The sequence below is a fragment of the Urocitellus parryii genome, chromosome 5, assembly GCF_045843805.1.
Source record: "Urocitellus parryii isolate mUroPar1 chromosome 5, mUroPar1.hap1, whole genome shotgun sequence".
Taxonomy (NCBI): domain Eukaryota; kingdom Metazoa; phylum Chordata; class Mammalia; order Rodentia; family Sciuridae; genus Urocitellus; species Urocitellus parryii.
This window is the reverse complement of record NC_135535.1, coordinates 74,071,510-74,093,228: the sequence shown is the minus strand read 5'-3', so window position 1 is coordinate 74,093,228 and position 21,719 is coordinate 74,071,510. Positions and strand designations below refer to the sequence as shown.

At 33.7% G+C, this 21,719-nt stretch overlaps 1 protein-coding gene across 1 annotated transcript in view; it reads left to right on the top strand.

The window, feature by feature from the left end:
* The window catches only part of Cntn1 (contactin 1), a 71,803-nt gene that overhangs the window by 924 nt on the left and 49,160 nt on the right, over positions 1-21,719 (top strand). Inside the window, exons 2-6 of the mRNA XM_026408514.2 lie at positions 629-661; positions 6,469-6,601; positions 9,637-9,809; positions 11,872-11,967; positions 19,043-19,249. Coding sequence (XP_026264299.1) covers positions 629-661; positions 6,469-6,601; positions 9,637-9,809; positions 11,872-11,967; positions 19,043-19,249 — 642 coding nt within the window. The remainder of the gene's footprint in view (positions 1-628; positions 662-6,468; positions 6,602-9,636; positions 9,810-11,871; positions 11,968-19,042; positions 19,250-21,719) is intronic.

Below are 21,719 nucleotides of genomic sequence, written 5' to 3'. Positions count from 1 at the left end.
TGACCTTAACTCAGCACAGACTCATTGAGTTGCTGAAGTTCAAGACATTGCTGTCTCTTCCTTTTACATCAACCTTTACTGATTGCTTGAATAATAAAACTGAGAAACATTCTATCCTATTCTTAACATATTTTTAAGGAAATAAAAATGGTATTTTATTTTGGGTGGTAATTTTTATTATGCTGACTCCATAATCCAAAAAAAAGAGTTTTATTATTACCTAAGAATTTTAATGACATTGATAATTATGTATTTTTATAGCTATAATAACTATACACACATGCATACAAATAATTGCAAATATAATATGATTACACATATGTAATATAAATACAATCCAGAAAAAAATGGAAAGTTATTATTTCAAAGTCTTATTTATATGGGTGAAATAAAAATTATCTTGTTAGGACCAAAAATTATATTAATTTTATTGATTAAAACTTTGCTGCAACTATAAATGTAAGGATAAGAATAAAACATTTGTACTGATGTAGAGATACTTCTATCTTAAAGGTGAAAGACTGATTCTTCAAGGTCATTAACTAGCATCTCAGTTATTTGAATAATGTTTGAAACCACAACTCAAAGAATTGCTTTAGGTCAAAATTGTTTTTTCTTTTTGTTTTAGAGTTTACATGGCACAGAAGGTATGGTCATGGAGGTAAGTTGATGAAAGGGAAAACTCTTTTAATAGCTTTTCTCACTTGAATCACACTTTATTTCTGCTTTGTGTTATTACCTCTCTAAACTTGAAAGCAATTTTTTAAAATTTTAATAACTTAGGAAAGTTTTATGATGGTTTTTATGAAATAATAAGGCAACTTGTTCAATTGGCAAAGTGATTAAATCACAAATAGGATTGTGGCAGATGGGAAATATCCAATGTGGCCTGTATTCTCTCCCTACATGCTTTGTGACAATGCTATGCTACTACAATTTGAAGCAATACTTTAAATATCGTAGCTGTCTTACTTATTTTTGAAAACTGCTTGCATTGCTACAAGAGAGAAAATGAAAGTTGGTGAAGTTGGAACCTTAAGATATGGTTTACTTAGGAACCTAGAGATGTTGCAAAATTTATAGTTCAAGATGTATTGAACAAAGGGCAATCCTGCTACTTTGGATTCTACTTTGACTTTTTAACAGTTCTTGCAGAAATAGAGGCAGCATGGTATACTACGAAAAAAAAATCAGAGTCTAGAATAAGACCAACCTGGCTTTGCAGCCTAGTTCTCACTAGCTGATCTTCTGAATTTTTTTTGTGTAAATTATTTTACTTTCATTCGCCTCAATTTTCTACCATGTAAAAATCAGAATTGTTGTGAGTACTGAAAAAGTTTTGCAGTGATAGCTTGTAGCATAATGACTGGCATGAGATGTGCTTAATGAACACATTTAAGCTGGTAACTCAAAAAAGCCACTATGTGATGATAGGAGATTGAAAAATCAGAAAGAATCTCAGCAACCAGTGCTACAACTTGCATGCCAAATCAAATGCCATGCCAGTTTGAAGGAAAAGAATTTCCATGTGTGGTATAAAAGGACAAGAAATTCTTGGTCCAAATTCTATCAAAGCCATTTCTGTTCATATCTTGTCAATTGGTAATCATTACATGTAGGCTGTATAAGGATGAGTTTTATATGTTCCTTGACTTAAGACTCTTATCATATAGTCAGAAATAAGATACTGTTTTATAAGAAAAAGTGTGATCAATGTTTTAAAAGGATAATTTGTAGAATTATGATATATTTAAGATATATCTACTAACCAAAGGGCTTAAAAATAGCATACTAGAGGGACACAGTCACATCAATGTTTATACCAGCACAATTCACAATAGCTAAACTGTGGAAGCAACCAAGATGCCCTTCAGTAGATGAATGCATAAAGAAAATGTGGCATATATATACAATGGAATATTATTCAGCATTAAAAGAGAATAAAATCATGACATTTTCAGGTAAATCAATGGAGTTGGAAAATATAATGCTAAATGAAGTTAGCTAATCCAAAAAAAACAAATGTCAAATATTATCTCTGATATAAGGATGTTGATTTATGATGGGGTTGGGGGCAGGGGAACATTAGAGGATTAGATGAACATTAGATATGACAAAGGGTGGGAGGGGAAAGGAGGAGGCATGGGAGTAGGAAAGATGTTGGAATGAGATGGACATCATGAACCTCAGTACATGTATGAAGACACGAATGGAATGGTGTAACTCTGCTTTGTGTACAACCAGAGATATGAAAAATTGTGTTCTATATGTGTAATATGAATTGTAATGCATTCTGCTGTCATATATAATAAATTAGAATAAGTAAAAAGATATTTAATGACAAAGAGGCTAAGTAAGAAAAGTTTGAAGTATTTTAAATGTAAGAAGTAGAATTAATTCTAAATAGAGAACAAAATACAGATAAAAGTTAAGAGTATTTTAAAAAAAACAACTATACCTATAGTGTTCTGTGGAATGTTAGTAGAAGTTTCATTAAAAAGGACTTTATTGTCGAATAAATTTGAGAAAAACTGTAAATTAAAGTTTTTTATTAATTTTAAATAATGTTATACTACTTATATACTAAAAATAATATATATTAGTTTTTTTAGGGCTTTCATAAGTATATTCCACAAATTAGATGACCAAGAACAGAAACTTATTGTCTCAAAGTTCTGGAGGTGCTCATAATCAAGGTGTCAGAGAGCCATGTTCCATCTGGCACCTAAAGAGAACATTTCCTTCCTGTCTCTTCCAGCTTCTGGTAGCTCTTTGCTTATGGCAGCAAAATTCCAATGTCTGCCTCAAACTTCACAGGATGTTACTCCTCCATCTCCTCACATAATCTTCCCTGGGTGAACCTCCATCTCTGCATCTAAGTTTCCTCTTTCATTAGGGTACTGGACTTATTGAATCAGGGTTTACCTAATGACCCCATTTAAACTTGATTACCTCGGGCTGGGGATGTGGCTCAAGAGGTAGCGCGCTCGCCTGGCATGCGTGTGGCCCGGGTTCGATCCTCAGCACCACATACCAACAAAGATGTTGTGTCTGCCGAGAACTAAAAAATAAATATTAAAAAATTCTCTCACTCTCTCTAAAAAAAAAACCAACTTGATTACCTCTATAAAGACCCTATTTCCAAATAAGATTGTATTTGGATAACCGGGAGTTAGGACACATAATTTTTAGAGGAAGAAGGGGAAATATAATTCAACCTATAGTATTGCCCTAACAAAAAGTATTGTGAATCTCTGAAGAAAAGAATTATAAAGTGTTCAGATGTTCCCAAGATAATTTAACCACTAGCTGATAGGCACTAAGAACGCTAACTGCCCCCATTTTTAAAAATGTTTTTTAATACCCAAAACTTATCTATGCTAAAATTTAAATTCATGAAATATAATAAAACCATCAGAACCAACTTCATTATTCCTCATGTCTTTAATTGTTTTTTTCAAAGTTTTCATGTTTTGCAAAAATGCAATGAATGAACATATTGAGTGGAATAAATGAATATAACCAAGAGAATAAGAGAATGAATACAATCAAGTTGCATAAAGCCAACTTGTAATGCTCAGTTATTTAAATCATTTGAGATGTGTGAGGTGATGCACATGTGTAATCCCAACTACTTGGGAGGCTGAGGCAGAAGGATTGCAAGTTCCAGGTCAGCCTGGGCAACTTAGCAAGACCCTATCTCACAATTTTAAAAAAGGGCTGGGTAGAGTGAGCCTAGGTTCAATCTCCAGTATGTCTGTTCTCCTTCTCTTGCTTGCTTTCTCTGTCTTTTACATACACACATGCACTTACACACATACACTCACACACAATTATGGTTTCGATGTGAGATGTCCCCCAAAAGCTTATTGTTACATTATGAGATCTGAAATATAATCAGTGCATTAATCTATTTGATGGATTAATAATTGAAATGAATTTAGTGGGTGATAAGTGTAGGCAGGGAGGCATGGCTGGAAACAGTGATTCACTGGGGTCATGCCTTCAGGATTTATATTTTGGTGCCTCGCTTTGCTTGTAGGCTCTATGAGCTGAGCAGTTTTCTTCTGCTACACCCTTCTGCCATGATGCTCTTGCTCACTCAGACCCAGAGTAATGGATTCAACTGACCATGGACTGAACCTATGAAACCATGAAAACCCAAATAAACTTTTCCTCCTCTAAGTTGTTCTTGTCAGGAATTTTGGCTTCAGTCACAAAAAACTGACTAACACACACACGTACATACTATTACTAATAATATCATTTGAAAGTAACTGCTTATTTTAGATCCTTTTTGATTTGTCATTTGCATTGACCTTTCTATCAGAAAGAAATAAAAACCAACCTGCAGCTATTTCAGGACCAACTTCCATGGAGACTAACCAAAAATTAAAAATAAACATTTTTAAGTTTCTTTATAATTCAGTGACAAAAAGTGTAAAGAAATAAAACAGTAGTATTTATTTCATAAGAATTAGCATGTGAAATAATCTATAATTTATACTTTGCATCTTGATAGAAATCTATCGTATACAAAGCTAATATTTAAAAAAAAATTTTTATGTCTTTGTTGAAGGGAGGGCAGACAGGGAATTTCCCATGTCTTTATAGCATTTGCACCCAAATTTCCTGGATATTGTTTCAAATAGACTTACAATGGTTATTATAGCATTGTTTTTGGTATGTTTTTACATGAGTGATATTTTACAGTGATTATCACTGTTTTATATTTGTGATAGGTCACTCATATCTCCATTTATCAATATAGACTAGGAGACCAAGTGCTGTGGTACATGTCTGTAATCCCAGCAGTTTAGGAGGTTGAGACAGAAGGATTGTGAGGTCAAAGCTAGCCTCAGGAAAAGTGAGGCTCTAAGTAACTAAGTGAGACCCTGTCGCCCACTGAACTACATCCCCAGCCCCATTTTGTATTTTATTTTATTTTATTTGAAAACTTTGATACACAGTCTTTTAGAGTCATGAGTAATAGGTAATACTGCAGTAGTTTATCACAAACTGTGCAAAAGTACAGTTTGAAATTTAGATTGACAACTAGGGTCAGGTTAACAGAAAGTTTAAGCGGACTAAATTCTCCTTTACTTGGCTTTACCTGCCCAAGCAAAGCCTATCACATCTCAGTTGCCACTTTCTGGACCAATGTGTATTTCTGAAATACCTCACCAAAAAGAGAAAAACTAGACTACGAATAGCCTGAGATAGTCTGGTTTCTTGAAGAAGGTGCATCATCTGTCACATGCTACATCTGAGGATGAAGGCAGATCTTAGGTAGCTGTGGGAAGATGCCAAGCCAGTTGTGTAAATTATTAAATAATTTGTCCAATGGCACATGGATATATGGTATGTGACAAAAATTAAGTGACATAAATAAACCGTATGTTAAAGTAAGTTGGAACATATCTCTTCAAGGTTGATGTTAGAGAAGATAAAAAGCCAGCATGGCTTTAAAAAACTCTCTTAAAAAATAAACTGGAGGAATAAACTATGTCTTTGAACTAGAAGAGACATTTCAGTAACTCTATATAAGAATATTCCCCCTTTCTAGCCACATAGATCAGTATGTACTGATCAGATCAATAGGGCCTTGAGCTGTGCAGTGCCAATGCTGCAACAATGGTGACATGTGAGCCCCTTCTCTTCATCCTGCTGTGGATTGTTACCTTTCCTTCCAGAGAGGACAGAGTGCTGGGAACACTTTCTTTACAATATTGATGTTGTGATTAATTTCAAACCAGTTGGTCAGACCTTATACTCAAGTGATTTGTTTTTGAGTTGTTCTAAATGTTGCTGAGTACCAGTGATGGTCACATGTTTAGGAAGTATATAAATAGGGAATAGAAAAGAGACTAATTACCTAGAGCTTCTAGAAATTTATTTGTTCTCTTGTAACAAACTTTTAAAGCACCTCTGTATTCCATGCAGACACACACCGAGTTAGGAAACTGGTATACAGAGATTAAAGACATAGCCACCTATGTGGTATATGGAGATTAAAGACATAGCCACCAAGCACTGACCATCTAATGGGATGGAAAGTTGCCTTTAAGAATTACGTTGAGTATGCTACATACCCTTACTGAAGATAGCTTCCTGAAGGAACTAACTTCATGATCAGATTACAAAGGACATATAAATTTTAGCAGAAGAGTGTAGTGGAGATTCTAGAAAGAGGCAAAGCATATGGAAAGGCCCAGGGCATGAAAGCATGGCATGAGGACCTGGAAGTAGTTAAGCATGAAATCATCATGTACTTTTAGGAAAATGATGTGGGATGGATAGGAGAAAATTTTGAATACAGAACTGAATGTTTTTTAATCAGAATCATGGAGGTAATATCTTTGTTTTGAATTAAAATGGAGATTGTGTTTCTGACATTTTTTTAAAATAATCTTTTTCTGTATATCCAGATTTTCCTTGACATATAAAATAATTTTATTTTTCTCACAGTTTCTGAGGAGGACAAAGGATTTGGACCAATTTTTGAGGAGCAACCAATCAATACCATTTATCCAGAAGAATCACTGGAAGGAAAAGTTTCACTAAACTGTAGGGCACGAGCCAGCCCTTTTCCAGTTTACAAGTAATGTGTCTCATTGTCCTGAAAAAGTCATAACTGTAAACGATGGATGATATTTCTACATTAACTAAATTTATAAAGCTTGCATAGATAATTCTAGAAAGCCTTACTTTTTCAATACTCTCAAGTCTATATTCCAGATAACAGAACTAATTTCTTAAATAATCTTACCTATTAGACAATCTATTTAGATGTATCCCTTTAGTTTTTCTGAGTTACATATTTATGATATTAAAAATAACTTTAAAAAAGTTACAGTGGGTTTTCCTGCTTTAAGTAGTTCAGAGAAGAATGCTAGCAGTTTCTAGTCTGATGCAAATAATAAGATTCAGAAATTAACTAGATACTAATGGATTTGAATTTCACTTGAAATGGTTCCATGAAGATAAAGCAGGTGATTGATGGGAAAATTAGGGGCTGAACTGGGTTAATATCAACCAACTTAATTGAAGGTTGTCACTCAACAACCCTAATTTTAATAGTAGACGCTTATTCCTGGATAGAAAAATAACTTTCTATTGTTATAAAAAGTTAATATCAAAGAAAATATCCCCTTTCCCTCATTTAATTCTAATTGAACTCTTTTTTTTTCTTGCCACTGGCTATAATTACAAAATTATTCTTAAAATATGAATTTACACATAAAATCACCATACCTTTGAAATTATTTTTATTGTTTCAATTTCATGCATGGGAGTACAATATAAATACAATTTGTTGTAAAATAGTTGATGGGCTAGACTTATTGCTACCCTTAAGCTATATATAAGGGAAGTCTATGTACATTGCACATAGTCCTGGTCATGGACTGGTATAGTTAGTAGGAACTGTAGAGGAGATCAAACCCAAGACTATTTTACAGGAAAAGAAGCTAAATCCTCTGTAAGTAAATTGACTTGGTTTTGAGTTAGGAAACCACAGATCCAGGATGAAAACACAAGTTTTATGACTTCCAAAGAAGCCTATAATTTTTTAGTATTTATCTATTTAGATAAATTGATAGAATCTTAAAAGCTATTTCAATTATGCTTATTCTGTGACACTCTTTCCTGGACATTCTTACAAGAAACCTTGGCAAATCAACTTCAGACTAGAATGGAGTCAACAAGATAGAAGGGCTGTTCTCAGTGTTCTAGAAACACAACACGGGCAGGGTTGTTTCTTGTTATGTTTCTTACTGTGTGCCCTGTGCCCCTCAGTATCACCACCTCCCTCCTGTAAGCTGCCCCTGCACTGAAACCCAGGTTGCCTTGACCTTTATGAATGTAGCTGGAGCAGCCAGGTAGATGTTTAATGCTATTTGTGAAGACAGTCCGCATTTAACCACAAAACATAAAAACAAATCAATAAAGAAGCAATGAAGCGAAAGAGAAAAAGAAAAATATATGATGTAATTAGTCTCATGGAAAAGAACACTGGCAGTTTTTAAATTCATTTAGTATTCTCAGCAAGTCATACTAAACCTTGGTAATCAGACAAACTGTCATTCACATAGTAGTTTTATATTTGTAGCATGTTCCATGATAATATGTTATTCATGGCAATATCCCGAGAGGGAAAAGTTACAACAGGGAACTTTATCTCTCACTTTTTAGCCTTGAGGCCTCCGTTATATCCCCTCTACCCCTAAAGCAACAAGCACTACAGTAAAAGCTGTATTTAAAGCAGTACAAAAGGAATTGCAACAATAGTGTGTTTCTGAAAATAGACCAGTGAACTTACCCAAACAGCAAAATTTAATGGTTGTATCACTGGCAAAATCAGATCCCTAGGGAGGAAGCCAAGACCATAAACAGAAATGTGAAGCCCATATAGTGAAGGAGAAATCACAATAGTCACAGCTGTCCAACAAGGAAACTCACTGCCTTGAAAAATCTAAGCAACAGCACTGCATGGTTGGAGTAGAGACAATATTACCATCAACTGAAGGAAGGGGGCCATTTATTCCTTGGGTTAGAATTGTGTAGGTTTTCAAAATGCAAAAGCATTGCTTTCTATGCTTGTTTCTTAAATTACCACCTATACTATAAAGATTATAACTGAATATGTTCTAGTACATTTGATTTAGTAAAAAAGATGTTCTAAAATCATAAGGCTGTTTTGGCATGATTCTTGCTTATCAGAAATATGCCATCAATGAATGATGTGTCCACAGGCTCTACTATTTAAATTATTTGACCAGGGCTCTTGTATTTTGACCTTCCTGAGGACATGAAACCTTAATGGATAAATGCTCATACAAAATGATTATGAAATTTTGAGGTGATAATCCTAATTATATTCTACATGCATTTTTCTCAGACCTCACGAAGAAAATTACATCCGTTTCTAGTAAATTTATTTATGACAGTTCCCATCAATTATAAGTTTATAAAACAGGTTAAAAAAACTCTTTGACAAAAATAATATTTAAATAATGAGAAAACGCACAAGTGACTACTGACTCTAGGCTGAGGAAGTCTGATTCAACTAATTCATTTGTGGCTTTGAGTTAAAAGACCCAGTGGAATCATAATTTTCGAACTGTATGATCACCCTCTAGTGGTCAGAATATACCATTTACTAAGCAGAATTTTAATGAGTTTATTTCACTGAAAAATGTTTGCTGTTTAAAAATCAGATATTGATACATTTTGTTGAATTTCTGCTAGATCAATGTTTTAATATTTCATAGAACATGCATATATGAATCCTGTACATTAATTGCTATCATTGATACTCAGATATACTCTGTATATCTGCTAAGAAATCAATTTATGGAGTAAAACTCAACAAAATATTTGTTATTTGGTATGTATTTTTTAAAAGAGGAAGTATGTCATTTAATTTAATATTTACCTTTTTTGTATCTGAGCAAAATTATATATCATGAACCTAGATACTCAATTATAGAGTATGAAGAATTACCACCACAAGTCACATACTTAATCATCTGACTTCGCATGTAGCTGTATTCAAGTCATTTTAGAACAATGTTAGCCCAGTAGAGTTTCCAGGGCTTCTTACCTTGGATCTGACATGAATATCTTTCCTCACAGATGGAGAATGAATAACGGAGATGTTGACCTGACAAGTGACCGATACAGTATGGTGGGAGGAAACCTTGTCATCAACAACCCTGACAAACAGAAAGATGCTGGAACGTACTACTGTTTGGCATCAAATAACTATGGGATGGTCAGAAGCACTGAAGCAATCCTGAGCTTTGGGTGTAAGTAGTTGTAACTTTTAAAAGGGTAGTTTTACTTGATGAAGTGAGAATTAGATGTGTTTTAATTATTGATCAAAATCTATATAGACTGGAGGGCTAATTCTGTGATGATCAACTCTTTGGGCTTCTTTTATCCTGTTAAAATCCTTCTACGTGCTTCTCCCAGTAAAATTGGTCTCTTGCATCACCATTGCAACATCAGTACTGAATGCTTGCCAGTGGGTTATTGGAGAAGACACATTCCCACCACCCACACAGATTGGCAGGATGTAGTTGGTGACACAGGTCAGACATGTTTAAAAATTTTCAATTGAAATGCAAAAATTCTAATATGACCTTTGAGATAGTTATCAATAAGTGATACCTTAAGAATTCAGCAAGAAGAGAATCAAGAAGAAAGTATAGAGGAAGGAAGTCAACACAGAAAAGGTGGGTCTTTTATGATGAATGGAGTTTAATTGTGTGGTGAAGAAAAAAATTCAGGAGATCAAATAATCACACAGGGTGTTTTAAGTGTACTTAAGATTGTGAAAGATAATTTTGTCAAATAAACTGAGGCCATATTCTGAAGGCTCTTACATATCTCAAAAAATTAGTATCACTGGAAGTGCTAAGCCATGCATTAGTACCTCCAAGGGAGTACAAACTGGTTCTTGGGAATAGAAAATGTCTTAGGCATTACAATATTATGGTTTGTGGCTTTCCAATGCTCAACCCTACCCGACAATATCTTATTCCTCAATATTTAAATTCTCCTCATAGGAATGATTGACATTATATTTTAAGCTTAAATTAAATAAAAGTTTTCACCTTGAGAAAGCCAATAATTAAAAACATTTTGAGAAATGCTGTGTTAAACTAAAGTTAGAGGTTGTTTTCATTGTACATTAGGAGATGAATTTAACCAGATGATTTTATAAGCTAGCACTTCTATCTATTACAAAATGGTTATAAGATAAGAATAATATGTTAAGAAATACCGCATGGCAGTGACCACCAGAAGGGATTCAGACAGGATCAGAAAGAGCAGTAAAATTAAATTAGTGTGATGAAAGAGAAATGGAAATAATAAATACTAATCTTGATAAATAATTAACAGGTTACAGTGCACGGAAGGAAAGAAGACATTAAATATCTTCTTAAGAAAAGTTCAGTGAAAGGGCAGATACATTCTGTGCTTGTTAAAAGTGGAATGGGAGAAAAAACCCCACTTTCAGAGATTGGAGGAAGCGTTGGATGGTTGTTTCATATGCAGAGTTTGTTGTAATATGAAGTTACCCAAATCGATATGGCAAATAAGCAATTGAAGATAGGGCTGGCATTCAAGTGAGACATCAGGACTGGAGATGTCAATGTGAATATTTCTTTGTATAAAGATAAAAATCAGAATACATTGATTTTCAGAAATAGGTAATATAGTAAGGGAAGTAAAAGATATAATTTGGGGGCAGATCATAGATGAGGACCAGAAGGACAGGCAGGACTGAAACAGAATAAGTATCAGCAAAACAAATGAAGAATTAAAGGGCTAAGGATCTATGAATAAAGCAAAACAAGAGCTCCAAATACATAGGAAAGAGTAAAGGAAATTACAATCTGGACAACCCAGAATTTGAAAAGGTTACATTCACCTTCTCAATTAATATTCTGCCTTTTACTCTCATTCCTTTCAATATCTAAATCCTCCTTCTGGTAGAGAAATATAAACCTTCAAATGAGTCCATTCCTCTAAGCATGCCTCTTTACTTACTTTATTAGTTAGATCTCTGATTTGACCTTTCCCAATTTACTTCCTTATTAATATTTTCCTTAAATCTGAAACAAAAGTTCATAGGATATTTATGATCTTCAGAGTTAGAATTCTTACAAAGGCTGCTATAGGTATCCATAGGTTCTGCACTCATGACAGAACTCTTAGGTGGTGTGTGTAAATTCTGGCATCTGCAAATGAGGAACATTGTATCTCAAGTGACAGTTAGTTACAGAAAGGTAATATTTAATGAATATCTCTCTTTCTCTTGACCAGAAAGTGAATGATTTCCTTTTCCTTGTTTATAATTAGATCTGGATCCTTTCCCACCTGAAGAACGCCCTGAGGTCAGAGTGAAAGAAGGAAAAGGAATGGTACTTCTCTGTGACCCCCCATACCATTTTCCAGGTAAATTTAGTGTCTCCGTGTCTATAAGCACCTATGAAATGAATGGCAAGTTTCCATTTGTCTAGTAGTAATAATACATTTACTAATAGTCTAATTAACTCAATAATCATGGCTCATCATTAATTAAATGAGACGCAATGTTTGCATAAATTTTTGTAATACATCACTTTATAGTGGTTAGACACTTTCTTTATTGGTTCATTAGACACTTGATCATAACACCAAAGATCTTTTATCATTTCAGTTTATGAACAGTATGTATGGTGGTTTGTTTTCTCATTAAAATTTCTGTTACATGGGTGAAATTATGAGATATTTTTGATAAATTATTCCTGAAATAGAACAGCACCAAGGCATGATAAAAAAATCAATCATTTTCTTCATAATTTAACACCTAAAACATGCTGTTAACTGAAACTAAATACTAGAAATGGATAAAATGTAATAAATTATCAATCTCTTCAGGAATACTAAGATGCAAGAATAGTCATCATTTTAGAAAAGGGGCAAAATGAGTATCATTGGTTATGAGATTCAGCTGTGAAAACATTTTCTATAATATTATATCAGTAAAACAAAAGCCAGCAAAGCACTAACTAAAAGAAGAATGCTTCATATACTTATTTTCATTTGTTTTATTTATTAAATCTCTCCTTGAGATGATATATAAAATTTTTCATAATAAAATAATGTTTTATATTATTTATGTCAAATTTTTTTCTCATGAAACTCTCATCAACTATGTTTCTATTATTTATTATGAATATACATTCTTCAAAATAAATTATGCATAGATGTTAGATATTGAACATACTATCAAAAGTCATTCCCATATTTTTATTAGATCCAACAGTAGAAAATAAAGCATAAAGTGCATCACAAGATTTTTATTTCCTTAAATTAACTATTTATGCTTTATTTTTAATCACAAATCATGTTACCTTATCTGTTATGTAATAATATTTTTCTTCAATTTGGTATGCTTTTCTTTTTTTTTTTTTACTTGTACTCTTCTTCTTTAAATTTTTTTTTAGTTTTTATTCTAATTTGTTATATATGACAGATTCAAACTAAAAAGCTTCTTGTCAGCAAAGGAAACAATCAGTGAGGCTAATAGAGAGCCTACATCTTGGGAGCAAATTTTTACCAAACATCAGAGCACTAATCTAAAAAAGCTAACTAACTCAAAAAGCTAAACACCAAGAAAGCAAATAGCCCAATCAATAAATGGGCCAAGGAACTGAACAGGCACCTCTCAGAAGATATATACAATCAATCAACAAATATATATAAAAAAATGTTCAACATCTCTAGCAACTAGAGAAATGCAAATCAAAACTACTCTTAAGATTTCATCTCACTCCGTTCAGAATGGCAATTATTAAGAACACAAACAACAATAAGTGTTGGCGAGAATGTGGGGGAAAAGGCACATTTATACATTGCTGGTGGGACTGCAAATTGGTGCAGCCAATATTGAAAGCAGTATGGAGATTCTGGGAAGTATGGAGATTGTGGAAAGCTGGGAATGGAACCACCATTTGACCCAGCTATCCCACTCCTTGGTCTATACCCAAAGGACTTAAAAACTGTATACTACAGGGACACAGCCACATTGATGTTTATAGCAGCACAATTCACAACAGCTTAACTGTGGAACCAACCTAGATGAATGGATAAAGAAAATGTGGTATATATACACAATGGACTATCACTCAGCAATAAAAGAGAATAAAATCATGGCATTTGCAGGTAAATGGATGGAGTTAGAGAAGATAATGCTAAGTGAAGGTAGCCAATCCCCAAAAACCAAATGCTGAAAGTTTCTCTGATTTAAGGATGCTGATTCATAATGGGATTGGGAGGGGGAGCAGGGAGAATTAGATGAACTCTAGATAGGGCAAAGGAGGCTGAGGGGAAGGGAAGGGACACAGGAGTAAAAATGATGGTGGAATGAGATGGATATCATTACCCTAAGTACATGTATGAAGACATGAATGGTGTGAATATACTTTGTATACAAGCAGAGATATGAAAAATTGTGTTCTATATGTTTAATATGAATTTTAATGCATTCTGCCATTATATATAACAAATTATGTCATAAATTTAACTCTAGACATCTCTGTAGAGAATAAAATATAACAGGCTGTTATAAATAATTTTGTGAGGACTATATCAACCTGAGGTAGGCATATGCATATATGTACCTCACACAAAATTATACACACACACACACACATATATATCAACTATTATAAAAATACATATATAAAGATGATTACTTGAGAAATATAGAAATAATATATGAAATTTAAAATGTATGAAAACCTTTCAATGACAGAATAGGCATTTTCTGTGAAAAATAACCTTCCTAGATTCATTGTCTTCCCCACAAACAAGGTAACAGTCATGAGCAGGCATGACTACATCTGAAATTCAATACTGAATAGGCATCATTCCTTCACTCATTGACTTAGCAAATCTCTTCTGAGCACTCTCTACATAGCAGGCACTGCTATACCATAGTAACACCTCAGTTGAAGTAAAATAGAAAAGCTACCAGCTTTTCATAGACATTCTGCTGGGACAGACAGACAGTAAGTAAGATGAAGAATTAAAAGATATGGCATGCTTTGTATTTTAGATACATATTAGGGAGAAACACATAATAGAGGGAAGGGGAGGAGAGGGAGTTTAGGGAATGATTGAACTTTTAGATTGGGCCTCACTGAGAAGAGAACTTTGAATAAATGCCTGAAGAAAATAAAAAAGCTAATGGTAAAAGTGTCTGAGAGAAGGACATTCCAGGAAAATGTAGCAAGAAAGCCAGCGTGGTTCCATAGAGTGAATAAGATTGAAGGCAGCAAGAAATGGAATGAGAAACTAGAGCCCCATGGTGGATCCTGTCATTCATTGCAATTTCTTTGGCTTTTACTTTAAATGAGAATTGCACTGGAGGATTTTGAGCAAAGGAGTCATATAACATTACTTTGGTTATGAAAAGATAACTTCTTACTGGTAGAAAAAGATCAGAGGAATTAAATACAATGGCCCAAAGTGGTAGCAGTATAGATGGAAAGAAAATTCTGGATATATTCCAGATAAATTGATATATTTAATTGTATATTTAATTTTACATGTCCTTGAGTTAAATTCAGCATATATTTTGAGGAAGGAGACAAGAGGAATTAATAGTAGACTTTATGAGAAGTATGTGAGAAATGCAGAAGTTAAGCATAGCTTCAAAAGTTCTGTCATGAGTTCCTGAATTGCCATTACTTATGCTGAAGGAATAGATATGGACACATTAAATGTGAGATGTCTATTAAACTTCCAAGTGGAAGTCATATTGTGAGCTTTATATGTGTGGAGCTCACAGATGACATCTGAGTTAGAAATATCGATTTGTGATTTATCATCATATATTTTTAAAGCCTTTGGCTATATGTGATTACCTAGAAAATTAGCGTAGATAGAAAGTGGGAGGAAGATTTCCAAGGTATAAGCTGAGATTTACTTACTTAAAGTAAGTTCTGATTTCAGTCTCTATGATTTCTTAACCACTGTGCTGAATGAAGAATTTCATGGACCAAAAAAATGGTTTGAAGAAACTTAACATTAATAAACCAAGAGAATCAATTACCTCTTTGATAAAGATATATATGCATATTTTGAAAAAAACAAAATCTAAAACTAAGCTGTTTTTAAATGAGTCTAAGAAGATCATTAATCACAGAATAAAATCTGAGTAGCTCTTCATCTCCTATCATTGATATACAACTGATTTTTGTATTATTAGCAGCTATATGATATCTTTGAACATTGCACATAGTACTGTCAACCGTATATACTATCTCTATGCCATAAATCTTCTTTCCTCCTAATGCAGTTAAATTGAAGTTTTATGCTTTGAATCTTACAACTTTATTGAACTGAGTTTGCAAAGGAATCTGTTGTTGGATTTTGAATATCTAAGAATATTATACATGGCATTATTTATAGTTCTAAAGCCCTATTGTCCCAATGATAATCTGGGAATCAGTCTCACTGTCAGGTAAACTTTGTCATATCTTTCTTACTTTTCTCATTTAAACTCAGGGGATAATAACTCCTGTGCCATTTCTTCCACGTAGCTTGTTTTGAGTTTCAAACTTAATAATGAATTTTAAAATGATAAAATAGATATATAATTTCTATGGATTATTATCAAGGTAAACAAAATAATGTAAGTGTACTCAATATTTTGGCTCCATAATTATTATTCAGTAAATCTTACTACATTGAGGATTTGGGGCTTTTACTTATTTATTTTTGTATCTTGTATTTTTTGCAGTGGTAGGGATTGAACCCAGGGTCTCATGCATTTAGGCACTGTACCACTAAGCCTCATCCCTAGCCCAAGATTTTTAATGTATGACTGTAGAGATGTTATGTCTCATTTATGCACAGGAAAAAAGATTCAAAAGGAAACATCTCATCTTCCTCTGAGTTTAGGTATTGTAGTTTTTCTAAGGGGAAATATTGGATCAGAACTATGCTACCTATTTATTAAGAACAATCACAAATGCGCATTTCAGAATAAATACTTATTCAATTTTATAATAATATTTGATATACAACTGATTTTTAATGCCTAGCACAGAATAAGTGCTTAAAGAATATTTGAGGAATGAGTGGGTAAGAGAATGAAAGAGAAAATTAATTTGTTCATTAACTTGACTATATATAGGAGTTAAAATTCATATGAAACTAAACTTGTTTAGATTTTATTTTAGATAATTAATTCATAAATGCATGAGTTTTTTAATCCTAGACTCTTGAAAATTAAAATACAATATTTTATTTCTAGCCTATTTTATGTCAATATAATTATCAAAAATGGTTTAAATGTATCTCATAAAATATAAACCATATCTTTGTATTTTTAGAGAGTGAGAATAGGGAGAAAAATAAAAAGGCCATCAACTGAAGGGTGAGTTCTATTGATAAAATATAAAATACCTAACAATAGTTTTATATACGAATTCAAAAAAACTGGAAAAGGAAATGGGAATACACTTATGAAAAATAATTCCTGCTATGTTGAATATGATTATGAAGGAATCTCAACAGACTAATAAAGCTCAGCACAAAAATAAACAAGAGCCAGAGAGCAGGGTAGGAAATATATTAACTCATAATGTGTATAAGTTGGTATAAATTTCTTTCTAAACATGTTTAACATACAATTTGCTATGTTGAAGCACTAATCAGAAGCTCTGGTGATTTTGTTGGTGTAGGTAAACTATGCTGTCAAGGCTAGTTTTTATAAAAGCATGAAAATATTCTGAAAATGTTTGCAAATTACTCCTCCAGGGCACACAAAAGTACTTCAAGTGTGTTTCGAGGAGAAAGATACATTATTCAGCAAGGCTAAATAAGTGATGCAGTTCAAAGTAATACAATGAAAGTAGCTAAATGCACTGCAGTTGACCAAAACAAAATTTCCCTTATAATATGTATGGTTCAGACTCTCCTGGGGCAATGGTTCAAAATCTTTTATATCTGTGGATAAAAGCAACATTTTAAAACATGTGCTGGCACTTACTCTTACTGAAAAATTAATTTTATGGTTAATTATCATTTAATCCAGTCTATAGTGGTAGGAGAAAAACAGGCAATGGCTTTTTCAAAGATGTTGATTTAATCAACTGCATGGAGTAAGGAAATGGCAAGGAAATATACAGAAAAAAAAAAGATAATCCGTTGAATCTTTGTGAAAACTAGATTAGGATTTAGCTCTTAATTGCTGAAATCATCTCATTGTTAAGTCAGGGAAATAGGGCACTTATGAGTATGGTCATGTCACAGTTTGTTTTGGTGATGGTGGGCAAGGAAGAAGGTGAATATATTGGTTCTGGTTCCTTCTTGCTGTATGGATTTTGGGAAATCACTTAACCTAGCAAGGCCTTTGCTCCTCTGTATAATAATGGGAGAAGACTTCTTCTTTTGTTGTAATGACAGTTGATATCTTCTGACACATTGCAGTTATTATTTTTGTCTAAGTGAATGTCCTCGTCATTAGGTCAAAATTTGTTAGTTGAATTTAGATTATATTACAAGTCCCACAAGAGCAAAGACCAAATCTATATTGTTTAATGGCACATCGGAGATCCTCAGTTTGTACAGTAAGCAAATTAGAGAATGTACACCTACATTTCTAATCTAATTAGAATCTGAATTTCTAATTATACTCTTCCTAGCAGCCACTGTCTTCCCTTGGACAATTTATATTAAAGGGATTTATCATTTTGTGAACTAGAAGTATGCCTCATCCATAGTTTCATCATGTACTTTTGTTGAATGACTACTAGAGTTTTTCTTCATGGCAGAAATAGAAAATGAATGGCAAAGCAACAAATTAAGAAGGACATTCCATTTTTGATCTGTCTGGTATGATCCAAATTAAGAAGGACATTTCATTTTTGATCTGTATGGTATGATCAGCCAATGAAATTTCTGTGGCCGAGTAACCATATGATACATTTTCTAATATTTAAAAAATTAATAACATTCCATTCTGTTTTTACTTTTTAATATGATCACAACAGGTTATGCAAACTCATTTCTAAATCCACAATTTGAAATAGGAATACAGAAAGAAATAAAGATATAAAGCCATAGTATGTTAAGTCATTTTGAACTTATTTACAAAATACAGTAGGGCAGACAGATTGTGGACTTTGGAATTATTAAACCTGTATTGAAGTCCTAATTGTACTTAGTGGTCATTAATTTACTAACCAAGTTTTTTAACTTGAGTTTCACTTAAACATATCAATGAAATGGAAATAAAAATGCCAATAGTTTGTACATTAATATACATAGATAAATAAATGTAATTACTTAATACTTTGCTTATATTCATGAAAAATGATAGCTATTGAAGAATTTGCACTGTTTGTCTTGGTTCTCTTCTAACATTTGCTCTACCATAGCCTCTAATAGATTATTTGACAGCTTGTGATTAGAAAAACAGAATCTTTGCTTTTGGAGGAGAGCTTAATATTTAGTAGACAATATTTTCTTCTAGATGATCTTAGCTACCGCTGGCTTCTAAATGAATTTCCTGTATTTATCACAATGGATAAACGAAGGTTTGTGTCTCAGACGAATGGCAATCTCTACATTGCAAACGTTGAGGCATCTGACAAAGGCAATTATTCCTGCTTTGTATCCAGTCCTTCCATTACAAAGAGTGTGTTCAGCAAATTTATCCCACTCATTCCAATACCTGAACGTAAGTATTTTATTTAATGCACTGTTTTTTGCAAGGTTGTCTGCTATGGCATACCTGTACTAAAAAGAAGAACAACTCTTCAGCGGGGAGGCCAGCCTACTTCTTAGGTGGGGTAATACAAAAGACAGGCATCTAAGTGGGGTGAAAAGCTTAATTCTTTGAGTTGTGATTTACCTAAGAGAGCTTCCCTAAGATGGTTGAGTTCAGGTTAACTTTCTATAGCTTAGGACTGATTCATTCCTCTAGTGCCAACTTATTGGTTGCAATAGGAGTTGCTGGCATCTGCATTTTGTTTTGTAGCCATTCCTACTTCTTTGTAAGTCCATGAAGAGACCAAATGATTAGATCTAAACAAACAATAGCAAGTACATATGGGGGTGAGGGGTTGAAGAGCAGTTTTATTATTTTGATATTTTGAAGGAAATATTTACATGATGCCCATAAGTAAATAAATAGCCTTTCCTGCTCTAATTCACATAGGGTGCTATGGACAGGTTCTTAGTGAACTAACTCTCTTTTAAAATTCACTGCTATTTAAGATAATCAGATCACACTATATTTGCTTTTTTTTTAACCTTGCTTTTTATCGCAGTCCTGCTGCTACATTAATATCAGTGAGTTACAGCACCAGAGGAAACACCAGCATAGGAGTTGACAGACAGCTTTGGTTCCTGTCTCTTCCAGAATACAGTGTGACAATGGGGAAAATGCCATAATGCCACTGAGATGCCAGATTTCTCTCTGTAAAGAAAGAGTGACATAATTAGTATTCAGTACGTGTTGTTGACTTTCTGGCACATTTTTTCTTCTTAGTTTTAGATACTCTCACTTCTTACTTCAGAGAGATAAAGAAACCATTGTGCAAAAATTCCCTGGATCATTCTTTCTACTCTCCCCAAGAAATATTCTTGGCACTTCAACACCTCAGTTCATTTTCTTACTTCCTGTCTCTGTGGAAGAAATATTTCTCCTCCGGCTCAAGCTGATTCCTCCTGTTTTTCTGGTTCACATCCCATTTGATTCAGTTGATTCAATCACTTTTTTACTTTCTCTTATGATCTTCAAAATGTTCTCTTCCTCATTCCCTCTGTATGTTCTTTGCATTCAAAGCAAACAACCTTGAATAATCACAACTTCTTGTTTCTCAATTGAAGGATACTTTTCAGCCCTCATTCTGTTGGATCTCTGACACTTCTTTTCTACCTCTTATGACTATTCCCTTCTAATTTCCTGGACTCTTCGTCTTCTACCTGTTGCTATGACAAATTTTGCCCAGTGTTTTTCACCAGAGATTCTTCCTTCTTTTGTGTCTCCCCTGTCATTTCCTAGGTATTCTTAGCCACTAACACATTTTTAATTGCTGCCTTATGAAGATCTCTTTAAATTTATGCCCTGAACTTGTCCCACAAAAAGTTTTCAAGGAGGTTAAGTTCAAAGTGTTCAGAACACACCATTTTATTTTTCCTAATGCAAGGAAGCATTTCAACTCATCAATTCCTCTCTTTCCTTGATATTCAGAACAGCTAGTCCTTGGATCTTAATTAGTGTAAAGCAATGGAGAGTTTTGAGAAAAATGTGAAATGCAGAGATCCTGAATTAATAGGCCTGGGACATGACCCAGAAATTTCTAAGTTCACTGAACATTCTGGGTTATTTCTTATACATTTGCCTTTGATCTGTACCTTAAGAAACATTGATCCAAGGAGAGTCCTCTTGATTCCACTGTTCAAATACAATTTTTGTCTGGTCTTTCTTTTCTGTTCTCACTGTTATATACCCCAGGTCTAGCCCTCACCTATTTCCCCAGAATTAATTAACCAACATTCTTTAGATCTCTGTCTGTGCCTGCTATATTTATCCTTTCCATGTTCCATCTTTTAAAACAGCCAAAAAGATCTTCTTTGTAAGCCAAAGGTAAGATCCATTCCTGCTCATGCTTGCATGGGTGGCGGAAATGGGGTTCCCCTCGGTGGAGTAGGCTGGCTGAGAAATAAAAGCTAAGAAAAATAGGACAATGAAAAAAACACAGGACACAGAAAGTAGTTTCAAAAGCAAGGGCAGGATGGGCAAGCTGATCAGATGGATGGAGCTCCTAGACTCTGGCAAAATGGAGCCTGCACCTGCTTTATTTATATTGGGAAACATCAAAGGCTCTCCATAGAATGTTCTTCACCAAAAGAGGTTACAGGTGGGCTGTACAGTTCTCTTCAGGTTACACCCATCTCCAGAGCAAATATGAGGTATCTTCGTAATACAAAGGAGATAAAGCTCACATGCATTTGGCAATTTGTTGCTATGGAAGAGCCACAGATAGTTCGCAATGCCAAACCTAAATCTCTCTGGCTGCCATATTAAAGAAGATCCTCATGTAATTCATGGGTAGCTTCCTGAAATCCATATTACTTCTGTTATAAGTCTCATTGATAGTTAGTAAGAAATCTCAAAAGTCTTTTTTCAGGCCTTTTACATT